We start from the raw sequence: 16,975 nt of genomic DNA, 5'->3' as shown, positions 1-16,975 counted from the left end.
TGAGGCGCAATCTATGGGGGATCTTTTGCTGAGGAGAAATATTCCCACAGAACAAAATGGGATGAGAAATACCTATGGAGATCATCACCTTGAGGAGAGCGTCTCCTATAGAGCAACAGCTGACAAAGTCTATAGGGTATGCCCTGTTTGAGGACAGTAGCACTATAGAACACAATCTGAGGAGAAATGTCATTCGATTGACCCTTTCTGAGGAGAAAGGCCCTTGTAGCACAAATCTGAGGATCTATCTATGGGGTATCATTTTTCTGAGAATTTTTCCAATAGAACAAAATCAGTGGAGAAACATCTGTAGCGTCGTTTTTTTCCGAGGTGATAGAGGCCCCTACAGAACACACTGTGATGAGACATGTCCCTAGAGCACAAAATCCGCGGAGAATCTATGGGGGATCTTTATCTGAGGAGAATTTTTTCAGAAGAACAAAATTTGAAAGAAATGTGTATAGTGTTGTTCTCTCTGAGGAGAGAGGCCCCTTCAGAACATAGTCTGAGGAGAAATGTCATTTGGAGAGGCCCTTTCTGAGCAGAAAGCCTCTCGAGCACAAAATCCGTGGAGAAATTTATGGGACATCTTTTGCTGAGAAGAATTGTTCCAATAGAAAATATCTGAGAAATGTCTATAGGGGATCATCTCTTTGAGGAGAGCAGCCCCTATAGAACAACATTGATTGAAAAATCTATAGGGGATGACCTCTGTGAGATGGCCCCCATGGCACAAATTCTGAGGGTAAATATCTCTAGGGTCTTTCTCTTTGAGGTCCCTATAGAAAAGCATCTAAGAGAAAAATTCATAGGGGGGCCCTCTTTGAGTACAGAGACCCCTATAGAATACAATCTGAGGAAAAATGTTAGGAGATACCTTTTTGAGCAAAAATTCCCCTAGAGCACAAAATCCATGGAGAAATCTATGGCAGATCTTTGGCTGAAGAGATTTATTCCAATAGAACAAAATTTGAAAGAAATATCTATAGGCTCATTCTCTCTGAAGAGGTAGGCCCTTATATCGCAAAGTCTGAGGAATGATCTATGGGGGCTCTTTTGCTCAGGAGAATTGTTCTAATAGTAAACATCTGAGGAGAAATATCTATAGGGGATGCTCTCTCCTTGGCGAAAGGCCTCTATAGAATAAAACCTGAGAAATATTAGAAGATGTGTTTTCTAAGGAGAAAGTGTCCTACAAAATTTGAGTATAAATCCATGGGGCATCTTTTTCTTAGGAGATTTGTTCTGACAGCACAAAATCTGAGGTGAAATACCTATAAGTGATGTTCTCTATCATTTTCAAGGCTGTTTTAGAACAAAATCTGAGGAGAAATGTCTTTTGGGGATTCCTTCTCCGAGGAGAAAGTCCCCTATCCTTTCTGTGGAGAAAGGTCCTCATAGCATAAATGTGGTTAAATGTTATAGGGGATGCCTTCTATGAGAAGAAAGACCCCTATAAAACAAAATCTGTGAAGTCTTTGGGGATCTGTTTTTGAAGAGAATTGTCCTTATAGAATGATATTTGAGGAGAAATTTCTTTCAGGTGAAATTTTTGAGGTGAATGTGTAAGGTAGAAGAAAATCTAAGGAGATATCTACTGGGGATCTTTTTCTGAGGAGAAATAACCCTCTATAACAAAATCTGAGGGGATGCCCTTTCTAGGAGAAAATTCCCTACAGAACAAAATCTGAGCAGAAGACATTTTGGGGTTCTTTCTGTGAGGATAATAGTCTATATGGAACAATATCTGAGGAGAAATTTCTTTAGCAATGAATTTTCTGAGGCAAATTTTTGAGATGACAAATCTGAGGAGAAATCTATTGGGGATCTTTTTCTGAGGAGAAATGTGCCCATGGAACAAAATCTGAGGATAAATGTCTGTTGGGGATTCCCTCTTAGAGGAGAGAAGTCCCTTTAACAAAATCTGAGGAGAAATCTTTTGGTTTCTTTTTCTGAGGAGTATTGTCTATACAGTATAATATCTGAGGAGAAATTTCTTAGGGTATGTTTTTTTCTGAGGCTAATTTAGAAATAGGACAAGATCTGAAGAGGAATCTATTGAGGACCTTTGTTTTTTTTCCTGAGCACAAATGACCTCGTAAATCAAAATCTAAGGAGAAATGTCTCTTGGGGATGCCCTTTCAGAGGAGTAGATTGTTATTGAACAAAATCTGGGGAAAAATGTTTTTGGGATTTTTTCTGCAGAGATATGTTCTTATAGGACAAAATCTGAGGAAAAATATCTTGAAGGCATGACCATTCTGAGATGAAATGTATGGGTAGATCAAAATCTGAGGGGAAATCTTTTGGGGATCTTTTTTGAGGAGTAATGTCCGTAGGACAAAATCTAGGAAAAATGTCATGGATACCCTTTCAGAGAAATGTTCATATAGAACAAAATCTGAGATGAAATCTCTGGTCAATCTTTTTCTAAGGGAGATGACCATAGAGAGTAAAATCAGAGAATAATTGAGTTTTGAGTAAGGTGACATATGAAAAGTTCATTAGAACATTATCCGAGGAGAAATTGTTTTCAGGATGTCTTCTCTTAGGTGAAGAGTGTATATAGACCAAAGTCTGAGGAGAAATGTCTTTTGGAGATGCTTTTTCTGAGGAGAGGCTTTTTCTGAGGAGAAATGTCTTGATAGAGCAAAATCTGAGGAGAAATCTTTTTTTTTTCCCCAGAAGAAATGACTATGTAGGGCAAAATCAGAGAACAATTAGCTTTTGAGTATTGTCCATATCTGGACAATATCTGTCTAGAAATGTCCTTAAGTTATGCTTTTTCTGAAGTGAAATATACATACAACAAAATATGAGGAGAAACTTTGGAGATGTTTTTTCCTGAGGTGAAGTGTCCACATAGAAGAAATTCTAGAATTATTTTTTCCTATCATCTTCTGAGCTTAAAATTGTGACCAGAGCTAAAAATATGGAGGAATGTCTTTCAGAGATGGTTTTTCTCAGGTAAGAAGAATGTATTAGGAGTACATATGACATGAAATGTCTTCTGGGGATTCTTTTTCTGAATTTAAAAGTTCATATAGAACAAAAACTGAGGAGAAATGTTGAAATGTTTTTTGTTGTGTTTGTGTGTGTGAGTTGCAAAGTGTATATAGAACAGTATCTGAGAAGAAGTGTGTTTTAGGAATTTTTTCTAGTTGATGTATCTGTATAGTCAACAGATGAGATAAATCTTTTGATTTTTTTGGGGGGGCAAAGTTTTACATGGATATGCAGCTCTAATCAAAAATTTCTTTTTCCAGTAACATAAATCACTAGTGACCTTTTCACATGTTGCTCTTCTAGTTGTGCACACCCTCCACTATCATCCCAGAACATTCTAGAATTTTAGGTCCCACCACTCTCCTCCAGAATCCAACTCTGGTTTTCAACATGCCCTTGTATTTCATGTCCACGTTCAAGTTTTAGAAACTTGGGAACTTTGGAAAGCACTCTGGGGGTTTTACCTGGATTTCTGTCCCCAGCTCAAATTGCTACAAATCATTTAAAATCTTTTCTCTTACTTAGTCCAACTAAGTGTATGAGTTTTCTTCATCTCAATTCTGTCATCATCTGTGGCTTCATTGAAAACAGTTCTGGGCGTGCCAATTTCCTTCTGGAGCTTCTCAACTTACCTTTACAGGAGCCTTCTGCCCTGAGCAACCCATTTGCCAGCATCAGCTCACATGTCCCTTCTTTAAACTAGTCATTGGCAAGGGGGTCTTTGCTGGGCATGGACTGCAACAGAGTAAAATCCTCAGCTGTTGCAAGTTGCCACCATGGCAAATAGGTCCAGGGGAGGGAGGATTAGGCCGAGTTGCCATGGGTTTACTTTTTGGCTCCTCCACTCCTTATGGCCCTGTAGCCTTGTTGAGAAAGAATGAGTGTGCTGGACCATCTCAACCTGAAGCCAAGAACTCAACATGGAAACCAAAATAATACTATTTTATTCCAATATTGCAGAACAGTAGTCCAGATGGTTCCTCTCCAATTCATCCCAGCAGACTCAGCACCCCACTTCTTTTGGGAATGACCAACCAGGATGTGCAGTGGAGATAAGTCTCTGGGACTTAAACATCCAACCTCCCCTCTTCTTCCTATCTTGCACACACATTACTTTTTTTTGGTCCATCTGTGCCTTATCCTCTGCTGGTGGCTCCTTTCTGTCTACCCTGTTGTCAGTTCTCCTCTTACTGCTCCTTCACTGGGCTTCTTTCTCTCTCATTTGTTCTTAGTCTCACCAGATCCTGGTGTCCACTCCTTTCCCCAGCTTTGCCCCTTTCCTTCTGTCCTAGCCTCACCCTGTCTACCACCTCAGTTCACATTTTCTCTTGAGGGAAGCCTTCAGGACCCCTTTGCCCGCCACCGCCTTCCACAACTGTGGCTCCAGGACCTCAGAGACCACTGTCTACTTCCCCTCAGACCCCGAGAGGTGCACTGTCAAGATGAGGTCCCTGGATGACTCAGAAAGTGGCCAGAGGAACTGATGTGGCCTTAGCCTTTTAATCTTTGGGCTCAAAGCATACCCTTCCATCCTCAGCAGGGAGGGAGGCGGGCCATGCCCCTCGGTGTCAGGGCTCTGGAGCCCCCCCCCAGCAATCCCTGAGCAGGTCCATGTGGAATAAGGCTGCCCCAGTGAGGAGGCGGGCTGCGAAGAGGTGGCGGCAGGGCAGACGATGGGCGGCATGGATGGAGCAGCTGCAGCGTGTCAGGGCACCATCCAAGAAAAAGTCCGAGGTGCCATCCTTAAGCGCAAAGCCAGCTCCAGTCCAGTGGAAACCTTGGGTCCCATGCTGCCTGGCAAAAGCCAGCTCCTCCGCTACCAGGTCTGCCAACTCTGGCCCACAGGCTGCTCGGAACTTGGCCAGGGGCTCCCAGTCCACCTCCTCCTGTCCAGAAGGGCAGCAAGGCCTCTTTGGTTCCCGGGGGCTGCCTCCTTCACCTGCTTCCTGCAGGCTCTGCCCTGAGGCCAGGCATACTCTCCTTGTTGCTGCCCATTCTGGATCACCCTCAAACACAGGCCCTCTGGGAGGGCTACATGTGACTTCAGTCCCCAGTCCTAGACTCCTTCCTCCAGTATCCTCACACTCCACCCCTGGCCCTCCTCTGCTCTCGGGGCCCCCAGACTGGGCTCTACTTCCATCTCCATTCTTCCTGTCTGTTTCCTGAGAGTCCCCGAACTGGACTAAAACTATGCCCTCCAGACCCCTTCTTTTGACTCCCAGTCTCCCTGCCCCCTCTTTAATCTCTGGCCCTTTCTGCCTCTTACCTCCCCACTGGGACCCCTGCTGGTCTCCATTCTCAGGGACCAACTCCAGGGGCTTCTCCAAGTGGGATCCCCTCCAGTTTCTGACCTCCAGCCCTCTTCCCTTCTCTGTTTCCAAGAGAGGACCCTTCCAGTCCTTGGTCTTCAGGGCACTCGCCTTGTCATCATGTCCCTGAGCCCCCCTCCAGGTGCCACCCCCTGTGCTTCTGGCCCTCTCCTGATCATTCAGGGCCCGGCTCAGGTCGGTGGCCTCCAGCACCCTAGCCCTCCCCAGCTCCAGAGGTCCCCCACTCCAGGTGTACCCTTCCAGTCCTCTTAGCCCCTGCTTCTCCAAGTGGGCGCCCCTCCAGTCTCGGATCTCTGGTCCTCTCAAATGCTCCTTCTCCAACTGGGACCCTCTCCAGAGAATCCCCTCAAACCCTTTCACCTTCTGCTTCTCCAACTGAACCTCCCTCCAAATACTTCCTTCTTTTGGGGGCCCTCCCCCTTCTCTGGTTACCCTGTCCTTGTTTTCCACCTGGGTTCCCTTCCCCTCCAGCCAAGGTCCTCCACCATCTGGGCCATCGGGCACCACCTCTCCGACAGCGTCAGCCCACTGCATGGCCACGAGGTCGCGAAGGCACTGCGCTACGCTGCGCGAAGGACTCAGGCGGCGCAGAAGACGCCGGCGGTGACTGCGCACCAGGGCACATGCGTCCAGGTCGCGGGCAGCCTCGAAGGCGCGGAATCGGACCCACATGTCACGTCGCGGTGCCCAATTGCGCTCAAAGTAGTCGATGAAGGCCGCTGGGCCGTGAGCGCGCAGCTCGTCCAGTGCCTCTGCATAGGCAGTGGGGGACGAAGCACCAGCCAGGCGGCACAGGCGTGGCCAAAGGCCTGGGTCCTCAAGGCCAGCACCGCCCAACTCCTGTGCCTTGCTGAACAGAGTCTCGAGGCCCTGTGCCCGACAAATCTGCACACGCGCGCCTGGGAGTAGCTGGCGCACGGCGGGCAGCTGTGCTGCCACCTCCGGCCCTGCGGTGAGGCAGCGCACACGGCCCTTGACGTCGGGGGCGCTCTGCAGCAGCGAGGCCAGCGCAAAGCGCAGAAGGCTCGGCGTACCAGGACGTGCCACACAGCAGGCGGCTTGGCGCGCGCGGCCCGCCCCGTCTATACACAGCACAGCCAACAGGTCCAGAGCGCCCTGCAGCCCTGGCAGCCGGTCCACCAGAAGCATGCGCGGAAAGCGCCGCAGCAGTGCCCGGGTGCGCGATGTCAGGAAGAACACGGTCTCCACCACAGCCTGGTCCTCCACAAACACCAGCTTCACCTGCCGGCAGGAACGGGAACACACGGGAAAGTGGTTAGGGGGTACCAGGTTCGCTCTGCTCAGTTTCCATCTCATTTCCCCTCATTCATGCGTGTGTGCAATTATTGTCTTGAGCGGCAGGAGGCAGTGCAGGGAGGCTAGTTAAAACTAGGACTTCGAGTCAGTTGCCTTGGGTTTGACATCCCGGCACTAACCATAGCTGTGACTTCTGCATGCTAGACAGCCTCTCTGAGCCTCAGTTTCCCTACTGGATACTACTCACTCCTTTACATGCAGAAAGGCAGTCTAAGACAAGGGTTCTCAAAGTGTGGGCCTTGGAGCAGCACAGCAGCAACATCTCCTGGGGAATACTGTAACAGAAATTCATATTCTCAGGCCCAGCCAACCCTCCTGAGGCAGAAATTCTGGAAGGGGCCAGCAATCTGTTCTCACGTTCAAGCTCCACAGCCACTATCTAGCACTACAGTCTAGTAGTAAAGCACAAACACTGTGGAGCCTAAAGGCCTAAGTCCAGGCTTCACTACTTGCTAACCTGTGTCTTAACCTCTATGGACTCCTTCTTGACCTCCTTACTCCCCCAAGAACTTAACAGTTATTCCCTCATGCATGGAAAGCCAGGTCCAGCATCTGGAACCAGGATGCCTGGTCCCAGAGTCAGGAGGCCCCTTTTCCTCGTCAGGTGGCTTTCAGCAACTTTCCTGACTTCCACCTCACTGTAGAATGATAGGGAGGATCTCTCTCATCCAAGTTCTGGGACATTTAGAACATTGCCTGACACAAACACTGTCAGCGATGCTAAACAATATCTACTTGTCTAATAGTAGGTGCTCTGGAAGTGTTGGTTATTTCCATTATTATCTCTGCTCAAAGACCATATCATCCTCAAGGTCTGCTCTGCCCACCCCATCTCAGCCAAGTCTCACTCCTGTAGCCCTGCTGGCCTGGCACTTCCGCTCCTTCCACATCCTGCCTTTAATCCACTGCTAGTCTAGCCTGTTTGCCCTCCCTAAGGAAATGTTTCCTTCTACTTTTGTGAGTGTGTGTTCACAAGTCTTATGGCAATGTATCTGGAGTGGAGTTCAGGATAACAGTCTAGTTCTGAATCCTGTCTTTGCCTCTAACATATTAGCTGTGGGATCTCAGGTAAACAGACTCCCCTCACTGAGCCTCTGTCACTTGTCTGCAAACTGTCAATGTCTATTTGAAAACGTCTATTTGATGGGGGCATGGGGAGGCTAACATGGGATCATTCATGCCCAAAGCTTGGCACCATGCCTGGCGTGTGTCAAATCCCAGCTACTGTACTCTGTCACCTTGAAAATGGCTGGCCTGAGATAAAAATAGGGCTCACGGCCTACAGAACACTCCCCTGAGACTGATGGTGAAACAGAAAGGTTGACACTGAGCTGCAAGAAGTCCAGTTAGTTTCAGTGGAGGGGGACACCTAGCTATGTTCAAACAGGGTGGCTCTGGAAGGCCGCGGTCACTGCTCCGCTGATAGTGGTCAGGCCAGGTCCTTGACAGATCTTGTAATTAGGCAGGATAGATCCCCCACCTTCCTGGGTACCTGGGTGACTCAGATGAGCCCAATGACTCACGGTGGGTGTGGAGTGTGGGTAAAGAATGAGCTTCATTCATTCAGTCACTGAGACCCACTGGCTGTATTACGGTAAAAACCCGGCCACCCTGGCGAACACAGAGCTAAAACCTTTACCAGGCACCCCAACTTATTCTCTTCTAGACAGAAACACATCAGGACTAGTCTTGGCTTTTCACTTCCTCTTTTAAAATATGTCTGAATGCACAAAAAGCCACAGGTTCTGAAAGTCAAGTGAGACAGTCAGGGTCATTTGGGGACCTTTTGGTCTACAATGGACCACATCTGTGTAGTGACCCCCAGAGGTTGTACCCTCCAGCCCAGGTGCCCCCAGCTGCCATGCCCCCTCTGTTCTGACCACTCCCCTCCAAGAGCAATTCTGATAGCTTTCCCTAGATTCACATGAGTTTCTTCATGTGGATATAAACAGTTTGTTATTTTCTGTTTGAAACATAGAATAGCCTATTATGGACACTGCTTTGCATCTTGTCTTTTAATTTAAAAAGATATTTGGGGGATCTGATGGAGTCAGCGCTGTTGTCTTGATCTTGCTCATGGACAGTGGTCTAGTGTCCAGAAGGCTTTTCAGGTGTCTGCTTTCACAATGGCCATGATCAACCTTGTCTGTTCAAGTCACATGTACACTATAAGAGTGTGTGCATGTGCCATTCCCATTCAGATCCAGATGTTCACTTTTCTCAGAAGGCAAAGCAAGCTAAGAGAAGGTGGCAATGATGGAGGAAAGAACAGAAAATCCAAAGGAGGCATCACAAGACTGACTCACAAAAGGAGCTGAAGGTAGAAGGGATTAGCATGGCCAATGACCCAGCCATAAAAACTAAAATCCTCAAAACTCTCCATGTGCCACAGAAAGGAGAGCTCTGGAGAAACCTTTTCCAGGGTGAACCCAAGGACCCTGCAGTGCAAATCCACTAACTCTGAAAACGACATCAGCAACATTTCCATGAAGGTGCATCTCTGCCCAGGAAGCTAGCCTGCTCGCTAGTTCCCTTGAAGCCTGTCACAGATGAGGTAATGCAGACATTGTTACAGGGTACCCCAATGTGAATTGGGTTGCCTGTCTGAGGGTCTTCACCTGTGCACTTACGATTCATTTGTATTATGGGCACACTCAAAAGGTTAAATAATGGGTTTATTTATAAGGAGAAAGGTAAAGGAATAACCCAGGGAAAGAGGTAGAGAAACACAGGTTAACTAGGATGTCCTACCAGTTCTGTTGACTTGGACTCCACCAGCACATTGAAAACCAATTGAGAGTCAAAACGATCAGCTGCGAACCACCAGGTCCCCCCCCAGAGTCCACATGTCCGGTTTTATCCCAACCTGGCTGCTCAGCTCTGCCCTTACGTCCCTGCGTGCTTCTCCTTGGTACTGATGGGATTTGGAGTTCCAGCATCTGGAGTGGGGGCGGAGTCCATGAAACCTATACCTGTTACAACATGACTAGACCTCCGCCAGTCACAGCCTCCAGGCATATTATAAAAATCCTTAACACCTCCCTGGTGAAAGCAACTACTCAGACTTATCCATAAATGAGGTTGTGGCCTTTGGGTACACCCTCCTTGTCTGGTCCCTTTTTAAGACCAAGTTGACTTTTCAAAGTAATTACTCCTTCAGCAGATACTAGGTAGCAGATATGTTACCTGAGCTTTCCTTCCTAGAATGAGAAGAAGGAATTCTCCATTATCTTAAGATAATTATCACACAGAACCCTTTTAGTATACCTTCTATAGAAACTGGTCAGATGACATACCAAGAAAAGGTGATGGACTGGACACACTAGGTTCTTCCTGTAGAAAAGGCGCGCTGTTTTGTTTTTGAGGACGGGAAATAGAAAAGGTGACAATAGGAAGCGAACTAGAAGCTGTGAAGCAGAAGGACAAACTGATTACCCCACTTCCTATGCGCCCTAGAAAGGAAACAAATCCCCAATTTTTCCTAAGCCAACAGTTGGCTGTCCAAAGAGACAGCCTGGGTCGTGTGAGTGGCATAAAACAGGAGAGAGGACTGATGAGCAGCAGCTGCGTGTCAAGCTCCTTTCCCCTCACCCCAAGTGACTGGACGCCATTCCAGGGCAAGGGTCACTGACCCTGGGGAAATGGTGTGATAGAGATGGTGGTGTGCATCTTGCCAGCTCTTCTCTCACGCTGGCCTTTATACCTGGGCAGGAGGCAGGAGTTTCAGGAGGGTTTACCCAGCCCCAGAGGAAGACCGAAAGATGCTGACGTCTGGCGGGCCCTATGTGAGAGCAAAATGCAAATATCTGTGTATAATATGCTGTCTTGGGAGGGGACAGTGGCAAGGGGAAAGGAGGTTAAAAATAAGGACAGGCAAATGAGCTGTGCTGTTCTACACAGAAACCACCAGCTGGGGCTATTTAAATTTCAATTCATTACATTAAATGCCAAATGTGGCTTCTGAATCGAGCTGATGGTGTTTCAAAGGCCCAGAAGGCCAGGGCTCCCATGCTGGATAGCGCAGACACCGGTGGTTCCTCGTGGGGCTGTGGATAGAAAGCTACATAAGATGTATAAGCAACCAGTACCTCGGGTGGCCTCTGAGGAGGGGGCCTGAGTGACAGGAAGTGACATGGGGACTTTTCATCATGTATCCTTTTGAATTTAGGATCACCAGCATGTTACTGATTCAAAAAGTCAGTAATTAATTTTTTTTTAAAGGAATAGCACTCTCCCTGGACTGCCACTTGGCTTTCAAGAACTTCTTTCTCCTTTTTAAAAAAACACTGAGGCAGGCCAAGGTGAAAACCCAAAGTGTACTCCAAGTTTGGCCTGGATTCCAAGATGGCTCCCAAACTAGAAGCTTCAAGGATAATCCCTTTCCTTGAAGGCTGTAATTTATGAAGGAGTCACTTCTCCTGGGGCAGCGCTACCTAGTGTGCCCCCAGGGAGGGTCAGGTGAAACTTATTTATTCAGGGTGGACAAGTAATAACTGTAAACAGCTCATTAAAGAACAGTGGGTGGGGAATGCATGTGTGTGTACCCCCAATGAAATGATTTGGGCCCTCAGCCCCCTGGAGGCTAAAACTGTGCAGAAGGGGGTCTGACTTTCATTTTCAAACTAGGGGAAAATCAGGAAGTGAAGAGCATGGCCCTGGGCCTGAACTGTGTGGGGCTGAAGTTCACCTTTTACTAAGTAGCTATGTGACCACAGGACAGTTACTTAACCTCTCTGTGCTTCAGCTGCTTTGTAAAATGGAGACACGAAAGGTGGGGGAGCCCTACCTTACACTGCTCAGCTGAGATTTAAATGAATCACAATATGTAAAGTACTTAAAATAGTGTCTGGCACATAGGAAATTATTATCAATATTCTATGTGGGGAAGGGCTGGGCGTGGCCTGGTGGCTGATCAGGGTTATTGCTGGGCTTGAGATGGAGATGGGAGAATGCTCACACCTGATTCTGAAAAAGTGGGCTCACACCCTGAGGGGAGCCTTACCTATACATGAGAGAAAAGCACTGCCAGAGGGAGAAATCAGTTGTCCTTCCTTCCCTCCCCTCATTCTTCACTTTTCAAGTCCACCCTGAAGTTGGGTGAAAGCAGCAGAATGACACAGGAAGTGTCCAGGAAGGAGGAGCAACCTTTCTGCCGTTCATCCAACACCTGGAACTCACTGCAGCCTCTGGCTGTTCCTTCCGCCTCAAACACACTGGCATAGAGAGGTGGTCTCCTCCCTCCATTCTCTCTCCTCTGTTTCTCAAAGATACCCCCCCACCACTACTCAAATGAAAAAAGCACCCTTATACCTCACCCTGTTCTCCCGTATGATTCCTCTCCTCCGTCAAATGACCTCATGCAACACCCTCTCTGCTGATTCTTGATTGGGGTCTGGGTGCTGGGGTGATCTCACTTTATGAACAAGCATCGAACTACTTAACTATCACTTGTGCATTTCTTACACATGCATGTGGTTTTTAAAATGTGGGTGTTTAGATAGCACCTCCCCTCACTTCCAATTCCTGACCATCTAGCACAGACTCCTATGGCCCTTCCATAACATCCTCCTTCCGCTAGACTTGCGAGGCCATTCTGAGGGTCAGCTGGTCAGGCAGCCAACAGACCGAAGTAGCCGTGTGCATTTCCATTCATCAAGATGCAATACAAGTTTCAAATTCAGTTCCTCTGCCCACAGGAGCTATATTTTAAGAGCTCAAGAGCCACACATGCTGGAAACTCCCATACGGGGTCCTCTAGGATTCCCAGGGGGCATCAGCACAGGATAGCTTGGTGCCCCAGAGGTCTCCCTAAGTCCTTGTCAAACACAGGCAAGCACACAGGAAGGGAGCACAGCCTGAAGGCTGCCAGGGCAGATGAAGAACCTGCAGGGGGTCTCAGCCAACCTCTCCCCGGACCTCACCTTGGCCTCAGGGTCGGTGCGGAAGAGGCCCTCCAGCACGTGCAGCGCGTCCAGGACGCCATGGTCACGGCCCTTGCAGTAGGAGAGCAGGCGGTGCACATCCGCTGGGGCCACGAACTGCTTGGAGATCCTGTTGGTAGTGCGCACTGGAAGGCAGGCATTGGCCAGCAGGTGGCCGGGGCGGAAGTAGTAAGCAAACTCGAGCGGGCAGGCCGGGTGTGAGTGTGTCAACTGGCACTCTGTCACCACGAGGCGGTCCCGCAGCGGGCTCAGCTTGACGATGATGAAGGCTGGGCAGCCTGTCTGGGGGGGCCTGTGGGAGGAATGACCATCGCCTCTGTCATATCACCCTGCCACCCTTTCCTTCTCCCAGGAATTTTTGCCTGTATCTTGTTTATTGCTGTATTCCCAGCACCTGGGACCGGCCCCTGACATCTGGGAGGGGCTCCATCAGTACAGGATAAATGAGTGAAGGAGTCCCACAGAATGCACACCAGAATACCCTCAGCCTGTCAAAACAAGTCACCTAGCCCCACCCAGCTTGCCTTCTAAACTATACAAACCACCCACTTATTTTCCAGGTTATAGCCAGTGCCTACTATAAATTCTGTCCTTAGTCCTGAAACATCCTTCACTACACCAAGCCAGGGTTGCCTCACCCAGGAAGCCTTCCTTGACTATTCCCTGGGGAGTGCAGATTCTATCACATATAAGGGGGGTGGTCTAGTTGATCTATAATGCAGGATCCCCACTGAATGGGGAGCTTCCCCACCCGAAACCCTACCATTTAAAATACATTCTCCCTGCACATAACTGGTGTTCAAAATAAAACTCCTGGATGAATGGGTAAACAGTATGGAGCTTAGGACCAAAAAAATCTTTAGGGTATTGTTACATTCCATGCCTATGAAGAAAGCATGGTGAAATGAAGAAAAGAGAGAGAGGAACAGAGATAAGGAAGGGCAGTGATCGAAGGGAAGAGCTATATGTCCAAATCCTGGTTTTTTCCCTCCGATCAGCTGTGTGACCTTGGGATTGTCCTGTAACCTCTCTGTGCCTCTATCGTCTCATCTGGAAATTGTAGCTAATACAACACCAGTCTTTGAGGTTCACTTCAAGGATTAAACAAGGACTTGAATCATGTCAAGTGGTGAGAAAAGGGGCGGGCAGGTAGGAGACTAATGAAAAGTATGCCGTGTCCAGCAGTTTTTTTCTTCCACAAGAACCATGGCTATCATTAGCTTTGCCGCCATAGGCCCACTTTTTCTTGGGTCTTTCATTTCAGGTTCTCAGATCTTTGTGTTTTCAAAGGCTGGTGTTTTGATGGAAGAAGTGTTGAGCTCAAGGGAGGGTGGGGCAGATTGGGAGCTGCAGAGAGAAGTGGGGATGGAGATTTAGAGGACAGGAAGAAAGCCTGGTTGTGTGTTCTCAGACCTGGTCTCCCACTTATCTCTCCCTTCCAGTCGACCCGCAAGTGGCCCCAAAAGGATCTTTCTGCTCACAGCTCTCCTGTGGTTCCCTAGCACCCTAGGACTAGCCCCTAGACTCACTGCTGGCCATCTGGGCTTGACCAGCCACACCCCTGCCTTTGCCCCCACTCTAACTTTGGACACACCTGACCTAGACCTCAGCGCTTGGGCTGTCCCTGGGCTGTGGCTTAGCAGAGGCCCTGCCTGAGCAGCAGGGGTTAAGGGCGGATGGGATACGGGGCCTTATCCTCCTCCAACCAGCTCATCAGCCATCCAGCACCAGCGCTCCCCACCCAGGGACCAGCCCATCACCCACCCTCCCAGCCCTCTGCAGCTCTGCTCCCTCTGATGTCTGTAGCTCACTTGGCACAGTAAGCGCCACATGTTTGTTCACTCCAAATATACATAAACAACTGAACCCTTCCAGCTTCAAACTAATGGCCTCTTCTAGGAGCTTTCCTGGACCACCCTGTAAGCTCTGGAGCAGAGCGTAACACTCCTCTTTCATTCTTCTTCACCTCAACCACTAGGGCACTATTTCCAAATGATTTTTTGCCTTTGTCCCCTCCATTAAGCTTGGAGCTGCTCAGAGGCAGAGTCCCTGACCACTGAGGAGTTTGCACAAATTAGGGGGGTTCACTATCCATCTGTGACTTTGATTCTATTAACAGAGATTCCAGATGGAACCTCAGCTCGATGTAAGCTCTCATATTCAAGAGTTCATGGTGACTGTGTGTGATGCTGTTCTGTCCCCAGATCTCTATGTCCCTGCTTGTAGAATAAGCTAAGATGAACTACCATCCCATGATAAATATTTAAGTCACCAAGGGTGAGTCTCACCTGAGAGAGTGCTCACTCTGGGCGGGACACTTCCCAGCGATTTGTAGGGATTGGCTCACTTAGTCCTCACAAAACCACGACTTCTCCCATTTCCAAGTGAGGAAACTGAGGCCTAGAGAGGTGAAGGCACTTGCTCAATGTCAGCAGCTACCGGGCAGTGAAGCTGAGGTCTAGACCCAGATTGCTGGCTCCTAAGTCTGTGTTCCTGACCCCTGTAACAGATGTGGATTCCTCAGCCAGCCTGTGTCCCAGGCTCCATGGAAGTGCCTTCCTGAGCAAGGTCTCACGGCATCCACATCACAGCCCCAGATGGCAGGGGCAGCCCCATTCCACAGATGAGAAAAGTGAGACTTTGAGAAGGAGAGTCCATTGCCCAAAGACAGGATGTGGCAGAGTCCAAAGACAGGATGTGGCAGAGTTGGTCTCAGGCAGCACAAAGCCCTTCTACAGGATCCCAGATGAGGGTCTCAAGTTTACCCACCTAATGAGGCCAGGTGAGCAAAATAAGGAATTGGTAGCGCTAAGTGCATGGTGCCAGGGAGTAGGGGTCTGACACCTGAGTGCCAGTGTCCTGTCTAACTGCGATGGCATCTCCTTCTCTGTAAACTTTCCTTTTTGACTCACCTCTGTGCAAGGTGGATTTAGCTGTTTTAGTGGGCATCTCTCCCTCCAGTTTCTGACTTGGGGGGCTGATCCCTCCCCCTAACACTCTTCCCTACCCCCCAGCACCCAGCAAGGCTCCAGCTTGGGCTCACGCACCCCACGGCAGGCCGGCTGGGCGCGCGCACATCCTTGCACACAAGGCGAACGTAGCTGTACTTGAGCACGTCGATGAGTGTGTAGAGCGGGGGTGCACTGGCCCAGCGGCAGCGTGCCAGGTGCATGGAGCTCTTGACGAAGAAGAGTGCCAGCCGCTGCTGACACCATGCATCAAAGAAACGGCTGAACTCAGCCCATGAGAAAAAGGCCCGTTCACGAAGTTCCTGTTCCTCCTGCCCCACCACCGTGCAGGGTGGGGGCTCTGGCTGCTCCATTCTGGGGCACCTAAGTGAAAGAGTGGACCATGTGGTTATCAGATTGCCTCACCCTAGTTCCTCTCTTCTCTACCTGCCTCTTGGGTGCTGGTGCCTATATCCAAGTGGAGTACAGGGCCTGATGCAGCTATCAACCTCCAGGTATGAATCTCCGTATCTTTTCCAGCCACCTCCTACTCCCTGCATTAATTCTGGGACAGCTGGAGCCTGTCATCCTGGCACCTAACTCCAACTCTGCTCTCTGTGGTGTGACCCCTTAGTTACAGTTTGGGGTTCCCACTCCCGAAATAATCCTTTAGTTGTGGACACCTCCTTAAATATGTACCCAACTTTCATCTATCCGTCAGCAGATGTGTCTCCTACACTGGGTGGTGAACTCTAGTCCCCTGCTTCATATGGAACTGCCCTATACCTGTTTGCAACCCACTCACCTATGCCTCCCCTGCCCCAAATCCTCAGATGTGCTCCTCACATGCACAGACCCTCCCCTCCTTCTCTTCATGCACCTGTAGGGCTTCCTTTCCAGATATTTCCCCTCCCCTAAATGTGAGCCCTATAGGTCGCCACAGCTGACCCCCCCCCCACTTCAATATGACCCTCTTCTTACAGGTGTGTGCCCCATTGACTTGAGGCCAATTCTCACAAGTGTCACCAATCTGTGACCCCTTCCTCTCTCGGCTATAATCTGCCTCAGATGTGCACCCTGGACCTACATATCTCCCCCAGCCCACGGCCGGCTTCATCACCCTAAATGCTCCACTGTGTCCAGCTGTGCTTTCCCCTCCCCCCTCACTCCCCCGTAGCACCGCCCCTCCCAACTCTCCCAATTCCCCAGCCCCTTCCAGCTCCGCCGGCCGCAGCCCCTCCCACTCCCGCGGTCCCAGCCAGCTGTGTCTCTCCCCTCCTCCAGATGTGCACCCTTCCCGCCCCTCCCCACTCACCTACCCGCCCCGGAGCGGCGTCCACCTCCCACAATGCCCTGCGCACCGAAGCCCGGCCCGGCCCTTGCTCCCGGGATGCCCCGCGCCGCCTCCCGCCTCTCTTCCCACCGTGCCTCG

The 16,975-nt window shown here is 49.3% G+C and overlaps 1 protein-coding gene across 3 annotated transcripts; it reads right to left on the bottom strand.

Moving 5' to 3' along the window:
- Window positions 1-3,966: 3,966 nt before the first annotated feature.
- Window positions 3,967-16,886, bottom strand: LOC101619339 (chromosome unknown open reading frame, human C19orf68). Of its 3 annotated transcripts, none has more exons than XM_012733824.1 (4): window positions 16,863-16,886; window positions 15,643-15,927; window positions 12,575-12,887; window positions 3,967-6,578 (listed from the first exon to the last, which is right to left on the bottom strand). In XM_012733824.1, exons 2-4 carry the CDS (start codon window positions 15,915-15,917, stop codon window positions 4,575-4,577), a joined length of 2,592 nt encoding a protein of 863 aa, XP_012589278.1. In that variant the 5' UTR covers window positions 15,918-15,927; window positions 16,863-16,886; the 3' UTR covers window positions 3,967-4,574. The 3 variants fall into 3 exon arrangements, with proteins under 3 accessions (XP_012589278.1, XP_012589279.1, XP_004694035.1); XM_012733825.1 differs by having other exon boundaries at window positions 16,859-16,878; XM_004693978.2 differs by lacking the exon at window positions 16,863-16,886 and adding an exon at window positions 16,525-16,711.
- Window positions 16,887-16,975: the final 89 nt, after the last annotated feature.

Source organism: Condylura cristata, unplaced genomic scaffold (genome assembly GCF_000260355.1).
Source record: "Condylura cristata isolate star-nosed mole 26May11 unplaced genomic scaffold, ConCri1.0 scaffold00041, whole genome shotgun sequence".
NCBI lineage: Eukaryota > Metazoa > Chordata > Mammalia > Eulipotyphla > Talpidae > Condylura > Condylura cristata.
This window is presented reverse-complemented; position numbering and strand designations above follow the sequence as displayed.

Coding starts and splice junctions, on each gene's coding strand:
- LOC101619339 (XM_012733824.1), bottom strand. CDS start 15,917: ATGGAGCAGCCAGAGCCCCCACCCTGCACGGTGGTGGGGCAGGAGGAA. Junction 12,888..15,642: donor CCCAGCCGGCCTGCCGTGGG/GTGCGTGAGCCC, acceptor TTCCTCCCACAG/GCCCCCCCAGACAGGCTGCC. Junction 6,579..12,574: donor GCACCGACCCTGAGGCCAAG/GTGAGGTCCGGG, acceptor TCCTGCCGGCAG/GTGAAGCTGGTGTTTGTGGA.